The sequence below is a fragment of the Salmo salar genome, chromosome ssa09 (assembly GCF_905237065.1).
Source record: "Salmo salar chromosome ssa09, Ssal_v3.1, whole genome shotgun sequence".
In the NCBI taxonomy this organism is placed as follows: domain Eukaryota; kingdom Metazoa; phylum Chordata; class Actinopteri; order Salmoniformes; family Salmonidae; genus Salmo; species Salmo salar.
Genome location: NC_059450.1, coordinates 88991945 through 89011448, shown reverse-complemented (window position 1 = coordinate 89011448; position 19504 = coordinate 88991945). Strand labels below are relative to the sequence as shown.

The 19504-nt window shown below is 42.1% G+C and overlaps 1 protein-coding gene across 2 annotated transcripts in view; it reads right to left on the bottom strand.

Moving 5' to 3' along the window:
• LOC106612141 (actin-binding LIM protein 3) overlaps window positions 1–19504 on the bottom strand; it is a 123904-nt gene that overhangs the window by 84974 nt on the left and 19426 nt on the right. For both annotated transcript variants that reach the window (XM_045724179.1, XM_045724180.1), the window contains exon 2: window positions 11039–11173. In XM_045724179.1, coding sequence (XP_045580135.1) covers window positions 11039–11173 — 135 coding nt within the window. The remainder of the gene's footprint in view (window positions 1–11038; window positions 11174–19504) is intronic.

Below are 19504 nucleotides of genomic sequence, written 5' to 3'. Positions count from 1 at the left end.
GCTACGGGAAGCTCCGATCCCCTCTAACCCACATCTCTCTCTCTAACTGTTTTCTCTGTTTCTCTCTCTCTTTTTCCCCGTCACGCTCTCCCTACCGCCTTCTCTTTCCATAACCCCCTCTGTCCATCTCTCTTCCTTCTTTCATCTCTCTTACCCCCTCTCTCCATCTCTCTCCCTCTCTCCTACTCCCTCTCTTCCCCCTCCGCACACAGAGAACAACGGAGGTAGATTGTCATGGTATGCCAAGAGCTAAGAGAGAGAGTGATGAGACCTTGCAGATAGAACACGAGTCACAAACTGGTCTGGACAGGTTTGATCTGGTCTGGATAGGTTTGATCTGGTCTGGACAGGTTGATCTGGTCTGTAAGAAAAGCTTCCACAATCCTTCATTGATGCTTTAAACCTGTTCCTTTCTCAAAGGGAAGTTTTACTAGAGACAAACCGATACAGGCAACGCCTTACAGTAGTCCTGATACTCTGGACATTGTAGAAATCTGTTTTGACTCAGAAAACTGCTGACAGAATATTTGTATGGTTTTGGAACCTGACTCTTGCTTGCGGGTGTGTGAGTGTGAGTGTGTGTGTGTGTGTGTGTGTGTGTGTGTGTGTGTGTGTGTGTGTGTGTGTGTGTGTGTGTAAGTCTCCCTAAGGAGCTGTCCATATGGAACATGCATTTAAACCACTGCAATGCCTGGTAGCTGTGCTGGAATGGGAGAGTGCCACTTTAGCAACGAGAGGAAAATGTGGTTAGGGTGTCATTAGGCCATGATACACAGTCTGCTACCATTACCACATATCATCCAAAGTGTGTGTGTGTGTGTGTGCGTACTTGTGTGTGCGTATGTGCGCTAGGGTTTCCGTTAAAAAATAAAAAAGCTAATTTTAACAATCACATTGCGAAGTAATGCTTTTAGCCCATTCATGGACGGAAATACCAGTTGATGTAAAAACATTTGACTGGTCATGCTTATCGGTCTACGGGTGATTATTTGCAGAGTTTATTGGAAATAAATTGTTACGCGGGTATATTCCTTATGTATCTTATTTATCACATGCATACAACATAGAGGTACAGAGCCTTTGAGCAGAAAATCTGTCAGACAGTGCTTTTATAAGCCCAGTCATTGCGCACCAATTCTAAATGCAATTGTGTGTTAAAAATAGTTTTTGGGGCCACGATTAAAAAGAGCTACTATTTTTATTTCTCAAATGGTAATTGATGCGCACTTCCCATTCACCATTCAAATGCATAGGTAACGGAAGGCAGGCTTCATCAGCGAGTCACACACCACTTTGCAATGAGCTAGAGGCAGTATGCATTTTGAAAACATATAGCTATTTAATTGTTTGAAACCTGAACATTTTACTACATATTATGAGGAATATTTTGCCTTGCTTCAAAGTAGCCTAGGCATCATCGGACCATATCCGTGGAAGCAATTCTTTTATAAAGACATATATGCCATTGAACCCAGTATCCTATTTCTCTCATGTTCTATTGGTTATCAACTTTCTTTCACTGTCCGGTAGCCAAACGCACATTCACACGTGGCCTACCAACTTGCTGCGCTAATAATGTTAATTAACAAATAATAGTTTAGCAACATTTTACGCTAAACGTTCTGATCTGTTGCATCAGATTCCTTTGTAAAGTTTTTTTTAAATGTAGCCTAAGCCTACTGGTTGTATGAACTTGTATCTATCACCCCACAACTGTCCCAAAGTTTGTTTGGGCTATTTCCTTCTCGACAAGCTGACCAATAGAATAGGTAAACTTTTCTACTATGGGGAATAGTAGATTGACATAGCCTTATGGACACGCTGCCTATGAGCCTAAGTAAATTTTATTAAATTGCTAAAATTATATAGTCTAATTAGCTTACTCCTGTCTATACAGACATAAATAAAATCATTCACTACTAAAGCATGATTTGGCCACAGACGATTATTAACTTCCCTAGCCTTAAAAAAAAGTTGTGGATTGTTTCAAATCGCATTGCCTACAGTCGGAAGAAAAGGCAGTATGCGCTCTGCAAATACCAAATAGATGATTGTTGAGTTGCGACAGTCAGTGAAAAGTAGATGGCTATTGCTGTAAAGACAAGACAGTGAAAATACTCTAATCTGTCTTTTAGTTATCAAAATTCTCAAATTAATTCACAATTTTGCGACTGATATAATGACTTTCACAATACAGATAAAATAAAGCCTGGTTTGTTCTAAGGTAACTTTAATACGCTGAAAATGTACTATTATATTCATATGAGAGGGGTAAACATTCATGCTTTGATATGCTATGTTGCTAGGCATAGTTAGCTTTGCTATTGTCTTGCAAGCTAAACATGTTATTTTTTTTTTTACTTGGCAAGTCAGTTAAGAACAAATTCTTATTTACAATGATGGCCTACACCGGCCAAACCCGGGCGACGCAGGGCCAATTGTGTGTAGCACCATTGGGACTCCAAATCACAGTCGGTTGTGATACAGCCTAATGTTTAGCTAATGTTGCATGTACAAACAAGAAAATAAACTCTTTAATGGTCTGCACATGCTTGTGAATTGTTGCTTTATTCAATAGTGTAATATGGTTTGGGTGCATTATTCAAGAGTGTAATATGGTTTGGGTGCATTATTAAAGAGTGTAATATGGTTTGGGTGCATTATTCAAGGGTGTAATATGGTTTGGGTGCAATATTAAAGAGTGTAATATTTCTCAGATAGAGTTCAGTGTGTCAAATCGGAGGGCCTGTTATCCGGACCAGTCTCTATGGGGGTGCCACAGGGTTAAATTCTCGGGCCGACTCTTTTCTCTGTATATATCAATGATGTCGCTCTTGCTGCGAGTGATTCTTTGATCCACCTCTACGCAGACGACACCATTCTGTATACATCTGGCCCTTCTTTGGACAACATGTTAATAAACCTCCAAACGAGCTTCAACGCCATACAACACTCCTTCCGTGGCCTCCAACTGCTCTTAAATGCTAGTAAAACAAAATGCATGCTTTTCAACCGATCGCTGCCTGCACCCTCCCGCCCAACTAGCATCACTACTCTGGACGGTTCTGACCTAGAATATGTGGTCAACTACAAATGCCTAGGTGTCTGGTTAGACTGTAAACTCTCCTTCCAGACTCACATTAAGCATCTCCAATCCAAAATTAAATCTAGAATTGGCTTCCAAATTTGCAACAAAGCCTCCTTCACTCATGCTGCCAAACATATCCTCGTAAAACTGACTATCCTACCGATCCTTGACTTCGGCGATGTCATTTACAAAATATCCCCCAACACTCCACTCAGCAAACTGGATGTAGTCTATCACAGTGCCATCTGTTTTGTCACCAAAGCCCCATATACTACCCACCACTGCAACCTGTATGCTTTCGTTGGCTGGCCCTCACTACATATCCATCGCCAAACCTTTTCTAGGTAAAGCCCCTCCTTATCTCAGTTCACTAGTCACCATAGCAACACCCACCCATAGCACGCACTCCAGCAGGTATATTTCACTGGTCACCCCCAAAGCCAACACTTCCGTTGGCCGCCTTTCCTTCCAGTTCTCTGCTGCCAATGACTGGAACGAATTGCAAAAATCTCTGAAGCTGGAGTCTTATATCTCCCTCTCTAACTTTAAGCATCAGCTGTCTGAGCAGCTTACCGATCACTGTACCTGTACACAGCCAATCTGTAAATAGCACACCCAACTACCTCATCCCCATATTATTACTTAACCTCTTGCTCTTTTGCACCCCTGTATCTCTACTTGCACATCATCATCTGCACATCTATCACTCCAGTCTTAATGCTAAATTGTAATTATTTTCACCTCTAGGGACTATTTATTGCCTACCTCCCTACTCTTCTACATTTGCACACACTGTACATAGATTTTTCTATTTTTCTTTTCTTTTGTGTTATTGACTGTACGTTTGTTTATGTGTAACTCTGTGTTGTTGTTTTTGTCGCACTGCTTTGCTTTATCTTGGCCAGGTTGCAGTTATAAATGAGAACTTGTTCTCAACTGGCCTACCTGGTTAAATAAAGGTGAAATAAATATATAAATAAATAAATAATGTTCTCTATAACTGAGTCTGCTGCTACAGTCAACAGAATGGCATTATAATGAGTTCTCTATAACTGAGCCTGCTGCTACAGTCAACAGAATGGCATTATAATGAGTTCTCTATAACTGAGTCTGCTGCTACAGTCAACAGAATGGCATTATAATGAGTTCTCTATAACTGAGTCTGCTGCTACAGTCAACAGAATGGCATTATAATGAGTTCTCTATAACTGAGTCTGCTGCTACAGTCAACAGAATGGCATTATAATGAGTTCTCTATAACTGAGTCTGCTGCTACAGTCAACAGAATGGCATTATAATGAGTTCTCTATAACTGAGTCTGCTGCTACAGTCAACAGAATGGCATTATAATGAGTTCTCTATAACTGAGTCTGCTGCTACAGTCAACAGAATGGCATTATAATGACTTCTCTATAACTGAGTCTGCTGCTACAGTCAACAGAATGCTGTAATAATAACCTCTCTCTCACTGTCTCCATCCATCACAATGCTACTGAACTCACTGCTGAGAGGGAGCGAGAGGGAGCGAGAGAGAGAGAGAGAGAGAGAGAGAGAGAGAGAGAGAGAGAGAGAGAGAGAGAGAGAGAGAGAGAGAGAGAGAGAGAGAGAGAGAGAGAGAACTCATACTCATACTACGCACACTAATCGTACTATTTGTGACGTGATTTGAGTATATAGTATGCTTATTGGTCATAGTATGGATATAGTTAGCATGCCAAAAGTTTCCGGATGTCGTACTAAATTCACCAAAATATGAAGTATACACGCAGAGGACACTATTTCTGTACTTTAGTGCCCATGATGCAATTATTCCGGAAATGGGCGTTGCTTCACATCGTTTTCAGATTTGAAGAAAATTGCGGAAAATATGCAGCCGAAGTCCAACGATAGCCGATACAAATTCATTGCTTTAACTAATTATGACAAATGTTAACAAAATGTTGAGCAATGTAATAAAGTAATTATTTTCAAATACGTTACCTTACACGTTATGTTGGCTGACAATTTGTTAGCTACGCTGTCATCACGAATCACATAGCATATCATTACAGCAGTATGTACCGGTATGTTAGCTAGCTACCTAATGTTAGTTGGCTACTTATACATCAAACTTGCCAGTATATTAACTATAGGCTATCTAACTACCCAACGTTTATTGACTTGATTATTCCCGTCATTCTTAGCTAAGTTAAATGGAATAGTTGTTGTGCGTTTTCAATGGACATTCGGGTGCTTTTGTAAATTCGCTCTGGCTATCTACTCCGATTTCAGAGCACTCTAGTCTGAGCGCAGAATAATCAATTGACTAGCGTTCAACACCGGTTGAATATGGCCGGTGTCAGTTAACGATGGCAAAAAGCGTAATTAAATTGTTGCCAGCAACACAGTTAGTCACCAACACTCTGGATAACACTGAAAACCTCCTAACCAGCTCTGCTAGGGCGAGTAAAATGGTCAGAGTGGCCACTCTCATTTGTGTCTGGAAGTGGCTTGCAAGCTAGCTAACGTTAGCTTGGGTGCTTGACTGCCTTTGTAAGGTCAGAATGCTCAAATCAACCCTACTCCTCCACCCGAGCATCCAGTGTGCACTCCGATAGTGAAACACTCTGAATTTACAAATGGACAATCTGACAATGCTCTGAATTTACAAGCGCACTCTGACACTCCAGATTGAATTTAAGAACATAACCGATGTCGTAAAATGTCTAACTAGTAATTTGTTATGCTAACTAGCTAGCAAGAAGTTGTGTAGTAACAGCATCAGCTTCTGGTAGACCAGCGAAGAGCTAGTACTGTCAACTGAAAGGATACTGTTCTGTTTACAGTATACCAAAATGAACTAATAGTATATAGTATGTAGTATACACTCATTAAGCATGTAGTATACAGTATACATTGTGATAATAACAGACAGTGATAGAAGGAAGGAAATAAAGGGAGAGCTCCTCAGGGAATGGCACTCTCTGTTTCCCAAGGTGAAATCAGTTGAATATAAAGAGTTCTGCCTAGATGTTTCCTCCATTTAACTATATGTTTCCTATATGTTTCCTCCATTTTACCTATATGTTTCCTATATGTTTCCTCCGTTTTACCTATATGTTTCCTCCATTTTACCTACATGTGTCCTATATGTTTCCTGTATCTTTCTTATATGTTTCCTATATGTTTCCTCCATTTAACTATATGTTTCCTATATGTTTCCTCCATTTTACCTATATGTTTCCTATATGTTTCCTCCGTTTTACCTATATGTTTCCTCCATTTTACCTACAAGTTTCCTATATGTTACCTGTATCTTTCCAATATGTTTCCTACATGTTTCCTATATGTTTCCTGTATCTTTTCTATATGTTTCCTACATGTTTCCTATATGTTTCCTGTATCTTTTCTGTATGTTTCCTACATTTTACCTATATGTTTCCTTACAGACAGACAGAGACAACACAAACAGACAAAGTTAGAAAGATCAAGATAAACTAATATCATATTATGACAAATATGACCACATATCGTACCTTACATACCTTGGCATTTTACAATTCCTGAAATTCTTCTCAGCCTCCCTATCACAAACACACACATGCACTTATGCACGCACACACATGCGCATGCACACGTGTGCACACACAGACACACACACACACATACACACACACTTCTTTGTTCAGCCTCTCTATCACATGCTAAACACGTCAATGTCAAACTGTCCCATGATGGGAAATTGATTTCATGCTTAAATTGATTTCATGCTTAGATAACTATCAGAGAGAGAGAGAGTGAGAGAGAGAGTCAGAGAGAGAGTGAGGGAGGGAGGGAGGGAGGAGGGGGAGGGAGCAAGAGAGAGAGTCAGAGAGAGAGAGAGTCAGAGAGAGTGAGAGAGGGATGGAGGGAGTGAGAGAGAGAGAGAGAGAGAGTGAGTGAGAGGGAGGGAGGGAGATATATAAATGCTTGTTTTGATAACTGTTGCCTGAGCCATGACCAACCTCTTTCTATGTCTCTCTCTCTTTCTCCCCATCTTTCTCTCCATCTTTCTATCTTTCATCATGTGTCTGTTTCACTCCCCATCATACACCCAGATCATCATTAGTCAAACAACAGGAATGAAGAACAAACAGCAGAGAAAAGAGGGGGATGAATAGAGAAGAGAACATGTAGTTGAGAGGGAAGGGTAGGGAGTGAAGGATAGGGGTGACAGTGAAACAATAGCTGGTCTTTAGAAAGCTGTGGCCATCGATGCTACTGGAACCACAGAGAGGGAGGGCATGGTCACACAATACTGCTCTACTGTACTGGCATCACGTCTCTGCTTTGGTCTAGGTCAGACCTAGGTCAAATACATCAATGTCAAACTATTTGAGTTGTGCTTGAGTTTGCATTTTGCACTTTTGGGATTATCCCATGTGTTCCGTTTTGAGATGAAAGGAGAAGAGAGGAGAGTTCAGGTTAGGGGTAGTGTGAGAGGGTAGGGGCAGAGAGATTGAAAGAGAAAAGTATGATGACATCATTTAATATTTTTTTTTATTAACATTTAACTGGGCAAGTCAGTTAAGAACCAATTCTTATTTACAATGACGGCCTAGGAACAGTGGGTTAACTGCCTTGTTCAGGGGCAGGACGAGAGATTTTTACCTTGTCAGCTCGGGATTCGATCTAGCAACCTTTCAGTTACTGGCCCAATGCTCTAACCACTAAGCTACCTGCCACCCAAAGGGGGATACTATAAGTTACACCTCCCCCATTACCCCTGTCTCTCTCCTTCCCTCCATCGCTGTCTCTCTCTCTATTTATATATATCTTTGTCTCCATCCCTCCCTCTCTCTCTCCTTCTCTCACTCTCTTTCTCTGTCTGAACCCTCTGTCTGGTCTCTGGGGTCTGTAATGGGGGTTTCCCATTGGTTGAGGCTCCCTAGTGATGCTGAGAATAACCACGAATCAGACAGAGGGATCCCCTTCACATGGTTACCACAGCAACCCCTCAACTGAAAACACACAAGTGAAAGTAGAGGGGGATATCATAAAACATGAAACAATCCTTGACTAAGTTACTTATACAAAAGCATTCTATGGTTTCAGTGAACTATGTGCTGTACTGGAGCAGGCATTTCAACTTCTATCTCATAGAGGATCTAAGAAGATGACTACACAGCCACAAGGCTATGGACCCTATCTACAGCATTTGTGTTAATTAAGAACATACTGTTGTTTCCATGACACAATGCATCACACTGTAGGTAGAGATTCTACAGAGAAACGCTTTACATCTCATTAGTGTGTTTAAAGCTTCTTATGGATAGGGGGCAGTATTCGGAAGTTTGGATGAATGAGGTGCCCAAAGTAAACTGCCTGTTACTCAGGCCCAGAAGCTAGGATATGCATTTAATTGGTAGTATTGGATAGAACACTCTAAAGTTTCACAAACTGTTAAAATAATGTCTGTGAGTATAACAGAACAGATATAGCAGGCGAAAACCTGAGGAGAATCCATCCGGGAAAAATAAAATTCAGCTCACCACTCATTATAATGGCTCTCTATGGGAATATAAAAGGAATACCTCCCAGATTGCAGTTCCTAGGGCTTCCAGCAGATGTCAACAGTCTTTGTGGTTTTTGTAAGCGGCTCCCATTTTGGCTGTAGTGTTGTGGGGCGTGTCGGTGAGGGCGCACACTTCATTATTTATCTCCGATAATGAACATAATTTTCTCCGTCTTAAATTTTAGTGTTTACTTACATATTAGGGTACCTGAGGATTGATTAGAAACGTTGTTTGACTTGTTTGGACGAAGTTTATTGGTAACTTACTGGATTCATTTGTATGCATTTTTAACAAGGGAAACATGTGGATTACTGAGTCAAGCACGCCAACTAAACTGACTTTTTGGGATATAAAGAAGGACTTTATCAAACAAAAGGACCATTTGTCATGTAGCATGGACCCTTTGGATTGCAAACAGAGGAAGATCATCAAAGGTAAGTTATTTATTTTATCACTATTTCTGACTTTCGTGATGCCTCTGCTTGGTTGGAAAATGTTTGTAATGCGTTTGTATGTGGGGCGCTGTCCTCAGATAATCGAATGGTGTGCTTTCGCCGTAAAGCCTTTTTGAAATCTGGCAAAGCTGCTGGATTAAAAAGAAGTTAAGCTTTTAAACGATGTAAGACACTTGTATTTTCATGAAATGTTTAATATGATATTTTGTATTTTGAATTTCGCACTCTGCAATTTCACCGGATGTTGTCGAGGTGTGTTGCTAGCAGGATGCCTTTCCCAAAGAGGATAACTTCTTGGTGACAGGGGGCAGTATTCAGAAATTCAGATGAATAATGTGCCCAAATTAAACTGCCTGCTACTCGGGCCCAGAAGGTAGGATATGCATATAGATTCCTTGCAGGAAGTGCCCTATCTGACAATTTGTTGTCCTTCTGTTGCATCTCTATCGACATTACAGCATCTGTGCTTTTATGTGACACTTTCTAAGGCTTCCATTGGCTCTCTAAAGCGTTCAGAAAGCGGAATGACGTGTCTCCTGTCTTTGGGCAAAGTAAAGCAGCAGAGTTTGTAAGTGGCCTGCTGGGGACAGTGAGACTGAGATGCGCGTTCACGAGACTTCTCCATTTTTTTCTGTCCGGATGGAATATTATTGCTATTTTACAAGAAAAATACCATAAAAATTGATTTTAAACAGCGTTTGACATGCTTCTAAGTACGGTAATGGAATATTTTGAATTTTTTTGTCACGAAATGCGCTCACGCGTTACCCTTCGGATAGTGACCTGAACGCATGAACAAAACTGAGGTATTTGGATATAACTATGGATTATTTGGAACCATTTTACATTTTTAGTCATTTAGCAGATGCTCTTATCCAGAGCGACTTACATTTCATTTCATACTTTTTTTCTTTTTTTTCCCCCGTACAGTCAGACACCTTTCTAATGAACCAAAACAACATTTGTTGTTGAAGTAGAAGTCCTGGGAGTGCATTCTGACGAAGAACAGCAAAGGTAATCCAATTTTTCTAATAGTAATTCTGAGTTTAGGTTGCCCCAAACTTGGTAGGTGTCAAATTAGCTAGCCTGTGATGGCCGAGCTATGTACTCAGAATATTACAAAATGTGCTTTCGCCGAAAAGCTATTTTAAAATCTGACATAGCGTTTGCATAAAGGAGTATTGTACCTATACTTCTTAAAATAATTGTTAGGTATTTTGTCAACGTTTATCATGAGTCATTTAGTAAATTCACCGTAAGTTTAAGGTGGGTATGCTAGTTCTGAACATCACATGCTAATGTAAAAAGCAATTTTTTGATATAAATATGAACTTGATTGAACAAAACATGCATGTAATGTATAACATAATGTCCTAGGAGTGTCATCTGATGAAGATCATCAAAGGTTAGTGCTGCATTTAGCTGTGGTTTTGGTTTTTGTGACATAAATGCTTGCTTTGAAAATGGCTGTGTGATTATTTTTGGCACGGTACTCTCCTGACATAATCTAATGTTTTGCTTTCGTTGTAAAGCCTTTTTGAAATTGGACAATGTGGTTAGATTAACGATAGTGTTATCTTTAAAATGGTGTAAAATAGTCATATGTTTAAGAAATTGAAGTTACAGCATTGTTTAGGTATTTGTATTTCGCGCCACGCGATTCCACTGGCTGTTGACTAGGGTGGGACGCTAACGTCCCACTGGCCCAGAGAGGTTAACGAGAAGTGTATCTTTAAAATGGCATATAATAGTTGAATGTTTGAGAAATTTGAAGTATGAGATTTTTGTTGTTTTGAATTTGCCGCCCTGCTATTTCACTGGCTGTTGACGCTAGCGTCCTACATTTCCCAGAGAGATTAACATTCAGGGGTGACCTACTACTGCAGGAAGAGGGCTTTCCATGCAGAGTGCAGACAGACACCTTTCTAATGAGCAGTGAAGGTTGCCCTGCATGTCCTTACCTGTGCAGGTGAAACACTTGACATGGAAGTGTGTGTCCTGAACACGCACCACCTCTCCCTTACACGCCTCCCGACAATGCTGGCACCGGATTGGTCCAGAGCTCCGCTCACTGCCCAAAGAGCCCTGCTGATAGGCTGTAAAAAGACAGGAGGAGAGGCCTTTAGACAGCTGACCTCATCCAATCATAATAGTCGATGTTTGTCCCCCAGATGGCACTATATTCCCTATAGAGTTGACTACTTAACATGGCCCATAGGGAATAGGGTGCCACCTGGGATGCAACCAACAATACAAAACAGTCAATATATATAATCTGTGCTTGTGCCAACACAGGATGCAAGGGGAATGGTGGAAGTCTACCACTATATTATGTTACGGGAGGAATCAAGACAAAACAAAACTCCACAGGTTTCCACAGACATGCCAATGAACAAGTGGGTACTAGACATAGTGTGTGTGTGTCTGTGTCAGTGAGTGTGTGCGTGCGTGCGTGCATATGTTTCTGTGTGTTTAGGCCACTGCCATGCCCGTCTGCAGTGATAAGCAACCTGAAATTGAGTGTGGGATTGGCATAGATTAACCAAATTCTCTGTGACAAGGGGGAAGTAGTGTGTGCCAGGTAGAGTAATCCTCTAGGCTTCTGTCCTCCAGAGAGGAGAGGAGAGGAGAGGAGAGGAGAGGAGAGGAGAGGAGAGGAGAGGAGAGGAGAGGAGAGGAGAGGAGAGGAGAGGAGAGGAGAGGAGAGGAGAGGAGAGGAGAGGAGAGGAGAGGAGAGGAGAGGAGAGGAGAGGAGGAGTATAGGTATCATGGGAGCTAGCCACTAGCCAGGGCATAGAGAGGATGAGAGAAGGAGGACAATGCCTTTCACCTGTCTTCCTGAGGACATCAACAGCAGAGAGAGGAGGAGAGAAGAGAAGAGGAGAGGAGAGAAGGAGGATAATGCTGTTCACCTGTCTTCCTTCCTAAGAACATCAACAGCAGAGAGAGGAGGAGAGGAGAGGTGAGGAGAGGAGAGGATAATGCCTTTCACCTGTCTTCCTTCCTGAGGTCATCAACAGCAGAGAGAGGAGGAGAGGAGAGGAGAAGAGAGGAGAGGAGAGGATAATGCCTTTCACCTGTCTTCCTTCCTGAGGTCATCAACAGCAGAGAGAGGAGGAGAGGAGAGGAGAAGAGAGGAGAGGAGAGGATAATGCCTTTCACCTGTCTTCCTTCTTGAGGTCATCAACAGCAGAGAGAGGAGGAGAGGAGAGGAGAAGAGAGGAGAGGAGAGGAGAGAGGAGGAGAGGAGAGTAGAAGAGAGGAGAGGATAATGCCTTTCACCTGTCTTCATACCTGAGGACATCAACAGCAGAGCGAGGGAAAGTACACACCGTTGCATTACCCGTATTAAAGGACAATTCCACTCAAAAACTATCTTGTGGTAATTGTTATTTTATTATTTTTATATCTTAAAATATTTGTAGGGGGTCGATCAGCTTTAATATTGCAGATAGATTGGGGCTTCCACCATGTAGTTGTAATTTCCAATCCCCCATATATTTTTTACCTAACGCCCCGACAGGTATTACATACATTTTACGGACACAATCTATTTTACAATAGTTATCTTGTTGTTATTAGTCCCAACCCTTCAGCTACCTTCAACCCTTCCCATCTATCTCTGAACACCATCCAATTGGATTTTTATTTTGCCATATATTTTTAACTGTGCTGTTTCACAAAAGTTCTGAACCTATATACATTTTACAGACACAGTATATTTTACATTCATTATCTTGTTGTTATTAGTCCCACCCTTCAGCTACCCTCAACCCCTCCCATCTATCTCTGAACACCATCCAATTTTTATTTCTATTTGCCATATATTTTTAAATGTGCTGTGATAATTCACAAAAGTTCTGAACCTATATACATTTTACAGACACAGTATATTTTACATGCGTTATCTTGCTGTTATTAGTCCTGCCCTTCAGCTCCACTCAACCCCTTCCATCTATTTCTGAACATCATCCAGTTTTCTATTTGCCATATATTTTTCAATTGTGCTGTGATGTTTCACAAAAGTCCTGAACCTTTCTATTCTCATAGTTTCTACAGATTGTAAATTAAAAATAATTGACTATGCTATTAGTATTATTATATTATTGATCGATTGACTATTACTTTTCAGATCCCCCAGTATTGCTATCTGCAGAGTTAGCTCTAGGTAAATGTTACAGTTCTTCAGCCATTCCTGGATCTGTGACCAAAAACAAGTTACATATGGACAGTACCAAAACAAATGATCTAATGATTCTGTCTCTTCGCAGCAAAATCTGCAGAGCTGGGATGGAAGTAACCCCCATATATATAACATGCTGTTGGTTGCAAGAATTTTGTATGATAATATAAATAGAAAACTCTTGAAGTCGTTTTGCGTATCATGTGCCATGGAATCCGTACATCAAAAATCTCTTCCCAACTATTTTGCTATCTATATGGCACAGCTATCAATGTTTTGTTCCTTAAATGAAACTGGTATATTTTTTCATTTATCACAATTTTCTTTAACCAATGTTGGTTTTTAATGCAGAGGCAACAGACAAGTTCCTTACTTTTCCCCTTTCCACTTGTCTCTTCCATTTCTGCGATAATGCTGCAATTAGTTGGTTGTAATTATGGGTAGAGCAGACATTTCCATATATTTGTGTTAGCTGCATGTGTGACATAACTCCACTTTTGATAGTTACAGTATGTCACACATGCAGGCCAAACTCTCTCTCTTTGTCTAGGGGCATCATAATGCCTTTCAGCTGAAAGAGCCAAGGCCAAACTCTCTCTCTCTCTTTCTCTTTCTCTCTCTCTCTCTCTCTCGCTCTCTCGTGTGGCTCAGTTGGTGGAGCATGGTGCTTATGTGGGTTTGATTCACAGAGGGGACCAGTAAGAAAAGAAAGTATGAAAATCTACGCACTCACTACTGTAAGTCTCTCTGGAGAAGAGTGTCTGCTAAAGGTGAATGCACCAATTTTTAAGTCGCTCTGGATAAGAGCGTCTGCTAAATGACGTAAATGTATATGTAAATGACTCACTACTGTAAGTCTCTCTGCAGAAGAGCGTCTGCTAAATGACTCACTACTGTAAGTCTCTCTGGATAAGAGTGTGTGCTAAATGACTCACTACTGTAAGTCTCTCTGGATAAGAGTGTGTGCTAAATGACTCACTACTGTAAGTCTCTCTGGATAAGAGTGTGTGCTAAATGACTCACTACTGTAAGAGGCTCTGGATAAGAGTGTCTGCTAAATGACTCACTACTGTAAGCCTCTCTGGAGAAGAGTGTCTGCTAAATGACTCAAATGTAAATGTCTACCTCTGTTGAGTGTTAAGTCATCCCAGACAAACAGAACAAAGGTTCTGGATCAGTTGTACCTAAGTGGTTCATTAACATTATTGTTGTCAGCTGTAACCACTGGTCCTGGATCAGTGAAGGTGGTAATGGTAAGGCAAACACCACCGTGGGAGGCACATACACAGGTCCTGGATAGGCTAAGTCAGGGCTGCCCAACCCTCTTCCTGGAGATCTACAGTCCTGTGGGTTTTCAGTCCAGCCCTAATTTAACACACCTGATTCTACTAATTAGCTGCTCAACAAGACCTTAACTAGCTGAATCAAATTTGCTAAATTAGGGCTGGAGTGAAAACCTACAGGACAGTAGCTCTCCAGGAAGAGGGTTGGGCAGCCCTGGGCTAAGTGAATCAGGGAAGGTGATAGCTAAGTGGTTTTAAATACAAAAGGCAGTGGGAGGCTGCTGCTATTTAAAAACTGGTCCTGGATCAGTGAATGGGGTAGCTTAGTGGTTCAGTAGTTTTACTACCAAGTGGTAAGACAGCTCCTGGATCAGTAGCTAAGTGATATAAGACAAAGGGCCGTGGCAGACTGCTGCTATTTCTACACCGACCTCAACACGTGCTGAGAGCTCACAGTCACAAGGGATTGTGGGAGATTGGAGGTGACATGTCCCTCGCACTCTCTCTCTCCCTCTTTCCACTATATCTCTCTCAATTCAATTTAATTCAAAGGGCTTTATTGGCATGCGAAACATACCATATGTTTACATTGCCAAAACAAATGGAATAGACAATAAACAAAAGGGAAATAAACAAGGGAAACATTAAACATTACACACACAAAAGTAGTAAAATAATATAGACATTTCAAATGTTATATTATTGGCTTTGTACAGTGTTGTAACAATGTTCAAGAAGTTTTGAAGTATGAAAGGGAAAATAAATAAACAGATAAATATTGGTTTTATTTCCAATGTTGTTTGTTCTTCACTGGTTGCCCTTTTCTCATGGCAACGGGCCACAAATCTTTCTGCTGTGACTGCACACTGCAGTATTTCAACTAACATATGGGAGTTTATCAAAGTTTGATTTGTTTTCAAATTCTTTGTGGGTGTGTGTGTGTGATCTGTTGGAAATATGTGTCTCTAACGTGGTCATACATTTGGCAGAAGATTAAAAAGTGCAGCTGTTTCCACCTAATTTTGTGGGCAGTGTGCACATATCCTGTCTTCTCTTGAGAGCCAGTTTTGCCTATGGCGGTCTCTCTCAATAGCAAGACTATGCTCACTGAGTCTGTACATGGTCAAGGATTGTCTTAATTTAGGGTCAGTCACAGTGGTCAGGTATTCTGCCACTGTGTACTCTTTGTTCAGGGCCAGTTAGCATTACAATTTGCTCTGTTCCTTGGTTGATTCTTTCCAGTGTGCCAAATAGTTATCATTTTGCTTTCTAATCATTTGTTTGGGTCTAAATGTGTTGTATTGTAGACAAAGTATATTTTTGCAGAATTCTGCATGCAGAGGCTCAACTGGGTGTTAATCCCATTTTTTTCCTTCCATTTTGCTGAGTGAGCGGACCCCAGACCTTAAAACCCTAGAGGTTAATGGGTTCTATAACTGATTCAAGTATTTTTAGCCAGATCCTAATTGGTATGTCGAGGTTCATGTTCCTTTTGATGGCATAGAAGGCCCTTCTTGCCTTGTCTCTTAGATTGTTCACAGCCTTGTGGAAGTCACCTGTGGTGTTGATGTTTAGGCCGAGGTAGGTGTAAATATTTGTGTGCTCTAGGACAATAGTGTCTAGATAGAATTTGTATTTGTTGTTCTGGCTACTGGACCTTTTTTGGAACACCATTATTTTTGTCTCACTGAGATTTAGGTCTGACAGAATCTGTGCAGAAGATCTAGGTGCTGCTGTAGGTCCTCCTTGGTTGGGGACAGAAGCACCAGATCATCAGCAAACAGTAGACATTTGACTTCTGAGTCCTGTAGGGTGAGGCCGGGTGCTGGAGACTGCCCTCGCCAATTCATTGATACACTGCTCAAAAAAATAAAGGGAACACTAAAATAACACATCCTAGATCTGAATGAATGAAATAATCTTATTAAATACTTTTTTCTTTACATAGTTTAATGTGCTGACAACAAAATCACACACAAATAATCAATGGAAATCCAATTTATCAACCCATGGAGGTCTGGATTTGGAGTCACACTCAAAATTAAAGTGGAAAACCACACTACAGGCTGATCCAACTTTGATGTAATGTCCTTAAAACAAGTCAAAATTAGGCTCAGTAGTGTGTGTGGCCTCCACGTGCCTGTATGACCTCCCTACAATTTCTGGGCATGCTCCTGATGAGGTGGCGGATGGTCTCCTGAGGGATCTCCTCCCAGACTTGGACTAAAGCATCCGCCAACTCCTGGACAGTCTGTGGTGCAACGTGGCGTTGGTGGACGGAGCGAGACATGATGTCCCAGATGTGCTCAATTGGATTCAGGTCTGGGGAACGGGCGGGCCAGTCCATAGCATCACTGCCTTCCTCTTGCAGGAACTGCTGACACACTCCAGCCACATGAGGTCTAGCATTGTCTTGCATTAGGAGGAACCCAGGGCCAACCGCACCAGCATATGGTCTCACAAGGGGTCTGAGGATCTCATCTCGGTACCTAATGGCAGTCAGGCTACCTCTGGCGAGCACATGGAGGGCTGTGCGGCCCCCCAAAGAAATGCCACCCCACACCATGACTGACCCACCGCCAAACCGGTCATGCTGGAGGATGTTGCAGGCAGCAGAACGTTCTCCACGGCGTCTCCAGACTCTGTCACGTCTGTCACATGTGCTCAGTGTGAACCTGCTTTCATCTGTGAAGAGCACAGGGTGCCAGTGGCGAATTTGCCAATCTTGGTGTTCTCTGGCAAATGCCAAACGTCCTGCACGGTGTTGGGCTGTAAGCACAACCCCCACCTGTGGATGTCGGGCCCTCATACCACCCTCATGGAGTCTGTTTCTGACCGTTTGAGCAGACACATGCACATTTGTGGCCTGCTGGAGGTCATTTTGCAGGGCTCTGGCAGTGCTCCTCCTGCTCCTCCTTGCACAAAGGCGGAGGTAGCGGTCCTGCTGCGTGGTTGTTGCCCTCCTACGGCCCCCTCCACGTCTCCTGATGTACTGGCCTCCATGCTCTGGACACTACGCTGACAGACACAGCAAACCTTCTTGCCACAGCTCACATTGATGTGCCATTCTGGATGAGCTGTGTACCTGAGCCACTTGTGTGGGTTGTAGACTCCGTCTCATGCTACCACTAGAGTGAAAGCACCGCCAGCATTCAAAAGTGACCAAAACATCAGCCAGGAAGCATAGGAACTGAGAAGTGGTCTGTGGTTACCACCTGCAGAACCACTCCTTTATTGGGGGTGTCTTGCTAATTGCCTATAATTTCCACCTGTTGTCTATTCCATTTGCACAACAGCATGTGAAATTTATTGTCAATCAGTGTTGCTTCCTAAGTGGACAGTTTGATTTCACAGAAGTGTGATTGACTTGGAGTTACATTGTGTTGTTTAAGTGTTCCCTTTATTTTTTTGAGCAGTATATATATTCCATATTCCAACAGTAGTTATTGGGGTCAAATACTGTATGTCTCCACCTTTGTGGATTGGGGTGATCAGGCCTTGGTTCCAAATATTGGGGAAGATGCCAGAGCTGAGGATGATGTTAAAGAGTTTAAGAATAGCCCATTTAAAGTTGTGGTCTGTATATTTATCATTCTGTTTGATATACCATCAACACCACAGGCCTTTTTGGGTTGGAGGGTTTGTATTTTGTCCTGTAGCTCATCCAATGTAATTGCAGAAGCCAATGGGTTCTGGTAGTCTTTAGTAGCTGATTCTAAAATGTGTATTTGATCATGTATATGTTTTTGCTCTTGGTTCTTTGTTATTTGTCTGAAAAGTTTGGGGAAGTGGTTTACCCATACATCTCCATTTTGGATAAATAGCTCTTCGTGTGTCACGTCCTGACCCTAGTAAGATGTAATTTTCAATAGTAGAGTAGGTCAGGGTGTGACAGGGGGTGTTTTGTGTTTTTCTATGTTTTCTATTTCTATGTTTGTGTTCTATGTTTTCTATTTCTATGTTGTTGTTTTTTGGGTTGATCTCCAATTGGAGGCAGCTGGTCCTCATTGCCTCTGATTGGAGATCATATTTAAGTAGGGGTTTTTCTTCATGGGTTTTTGTGGGTAGTTGTTTTCCGTTTTGTCAAAGTGTATCTTACGGAACTGTTGTCGGTCGTTTTGTTCAAGTGTATTCATTAAAAAGTAAATATGAGCACTATACACGCTGCGCCTTGGTCTCCTTTAGACGACCCACGTTAGAGAACTACCCACCATGACTGGATCAAGCGGCGTGCCCGGGCAGAAATGGACACCTGGTCACATACGGAGTGGATGGTGAGGAGGAACTGGACTTGGGGCCTACCTGGGAAAAACGAGAGGCAGCCCCCCAAAAAATCACACGGGTAGTTTGGCTGGGCCAGGGGTGAGGCCTGAGTCAACTACCCGTGCTTTTTGTGGTAAGCATGTGCCTGCCTCTCTCACTTTCTCTCCAGTGCGCCTCCATAGCACAGTACGTCCTGTGCCTGCTCCTCGCGCTCTCCCTCCAGCGCGCCTCTAGAATCCAGTACGTCCTGTACCTGTTCTTCGCACTCTCCCTCCAGTGCGCATCCATAACCCAGTACGGCCGGTGCCTGCTTCGAGCACTTGGTCCTTAGTGTGTCTCCCCAGTCCGGTGAGACCGGTTCCTGCTCCACGTACAAAGCCTCCAGTGATAATCGATGGTCCGACGCCTGGAGAGATGATCCATGGCATTAAGCCTCGAGTGATGATCAATGGCCCAGAGCCTGTAGGGATATTCCATGGAAAGAAGCCTGAAGAGGTAATCCATGGCCTGGAACCTGAAGAAATAATCCTTGGCAAAAAGCCTGGAGGGATTATAAATGGTCCGGAGCCTGTAGGGATAAACCATGGCACGAAGCCTGTAGGAATAATCCATGGCCAGGCACCTGTAGAGATAATCCATGGTAAGAAGCCTCCAGTGATGATCCTTGGCGTGGAACCTGTAGAGATGATCCATGGTAA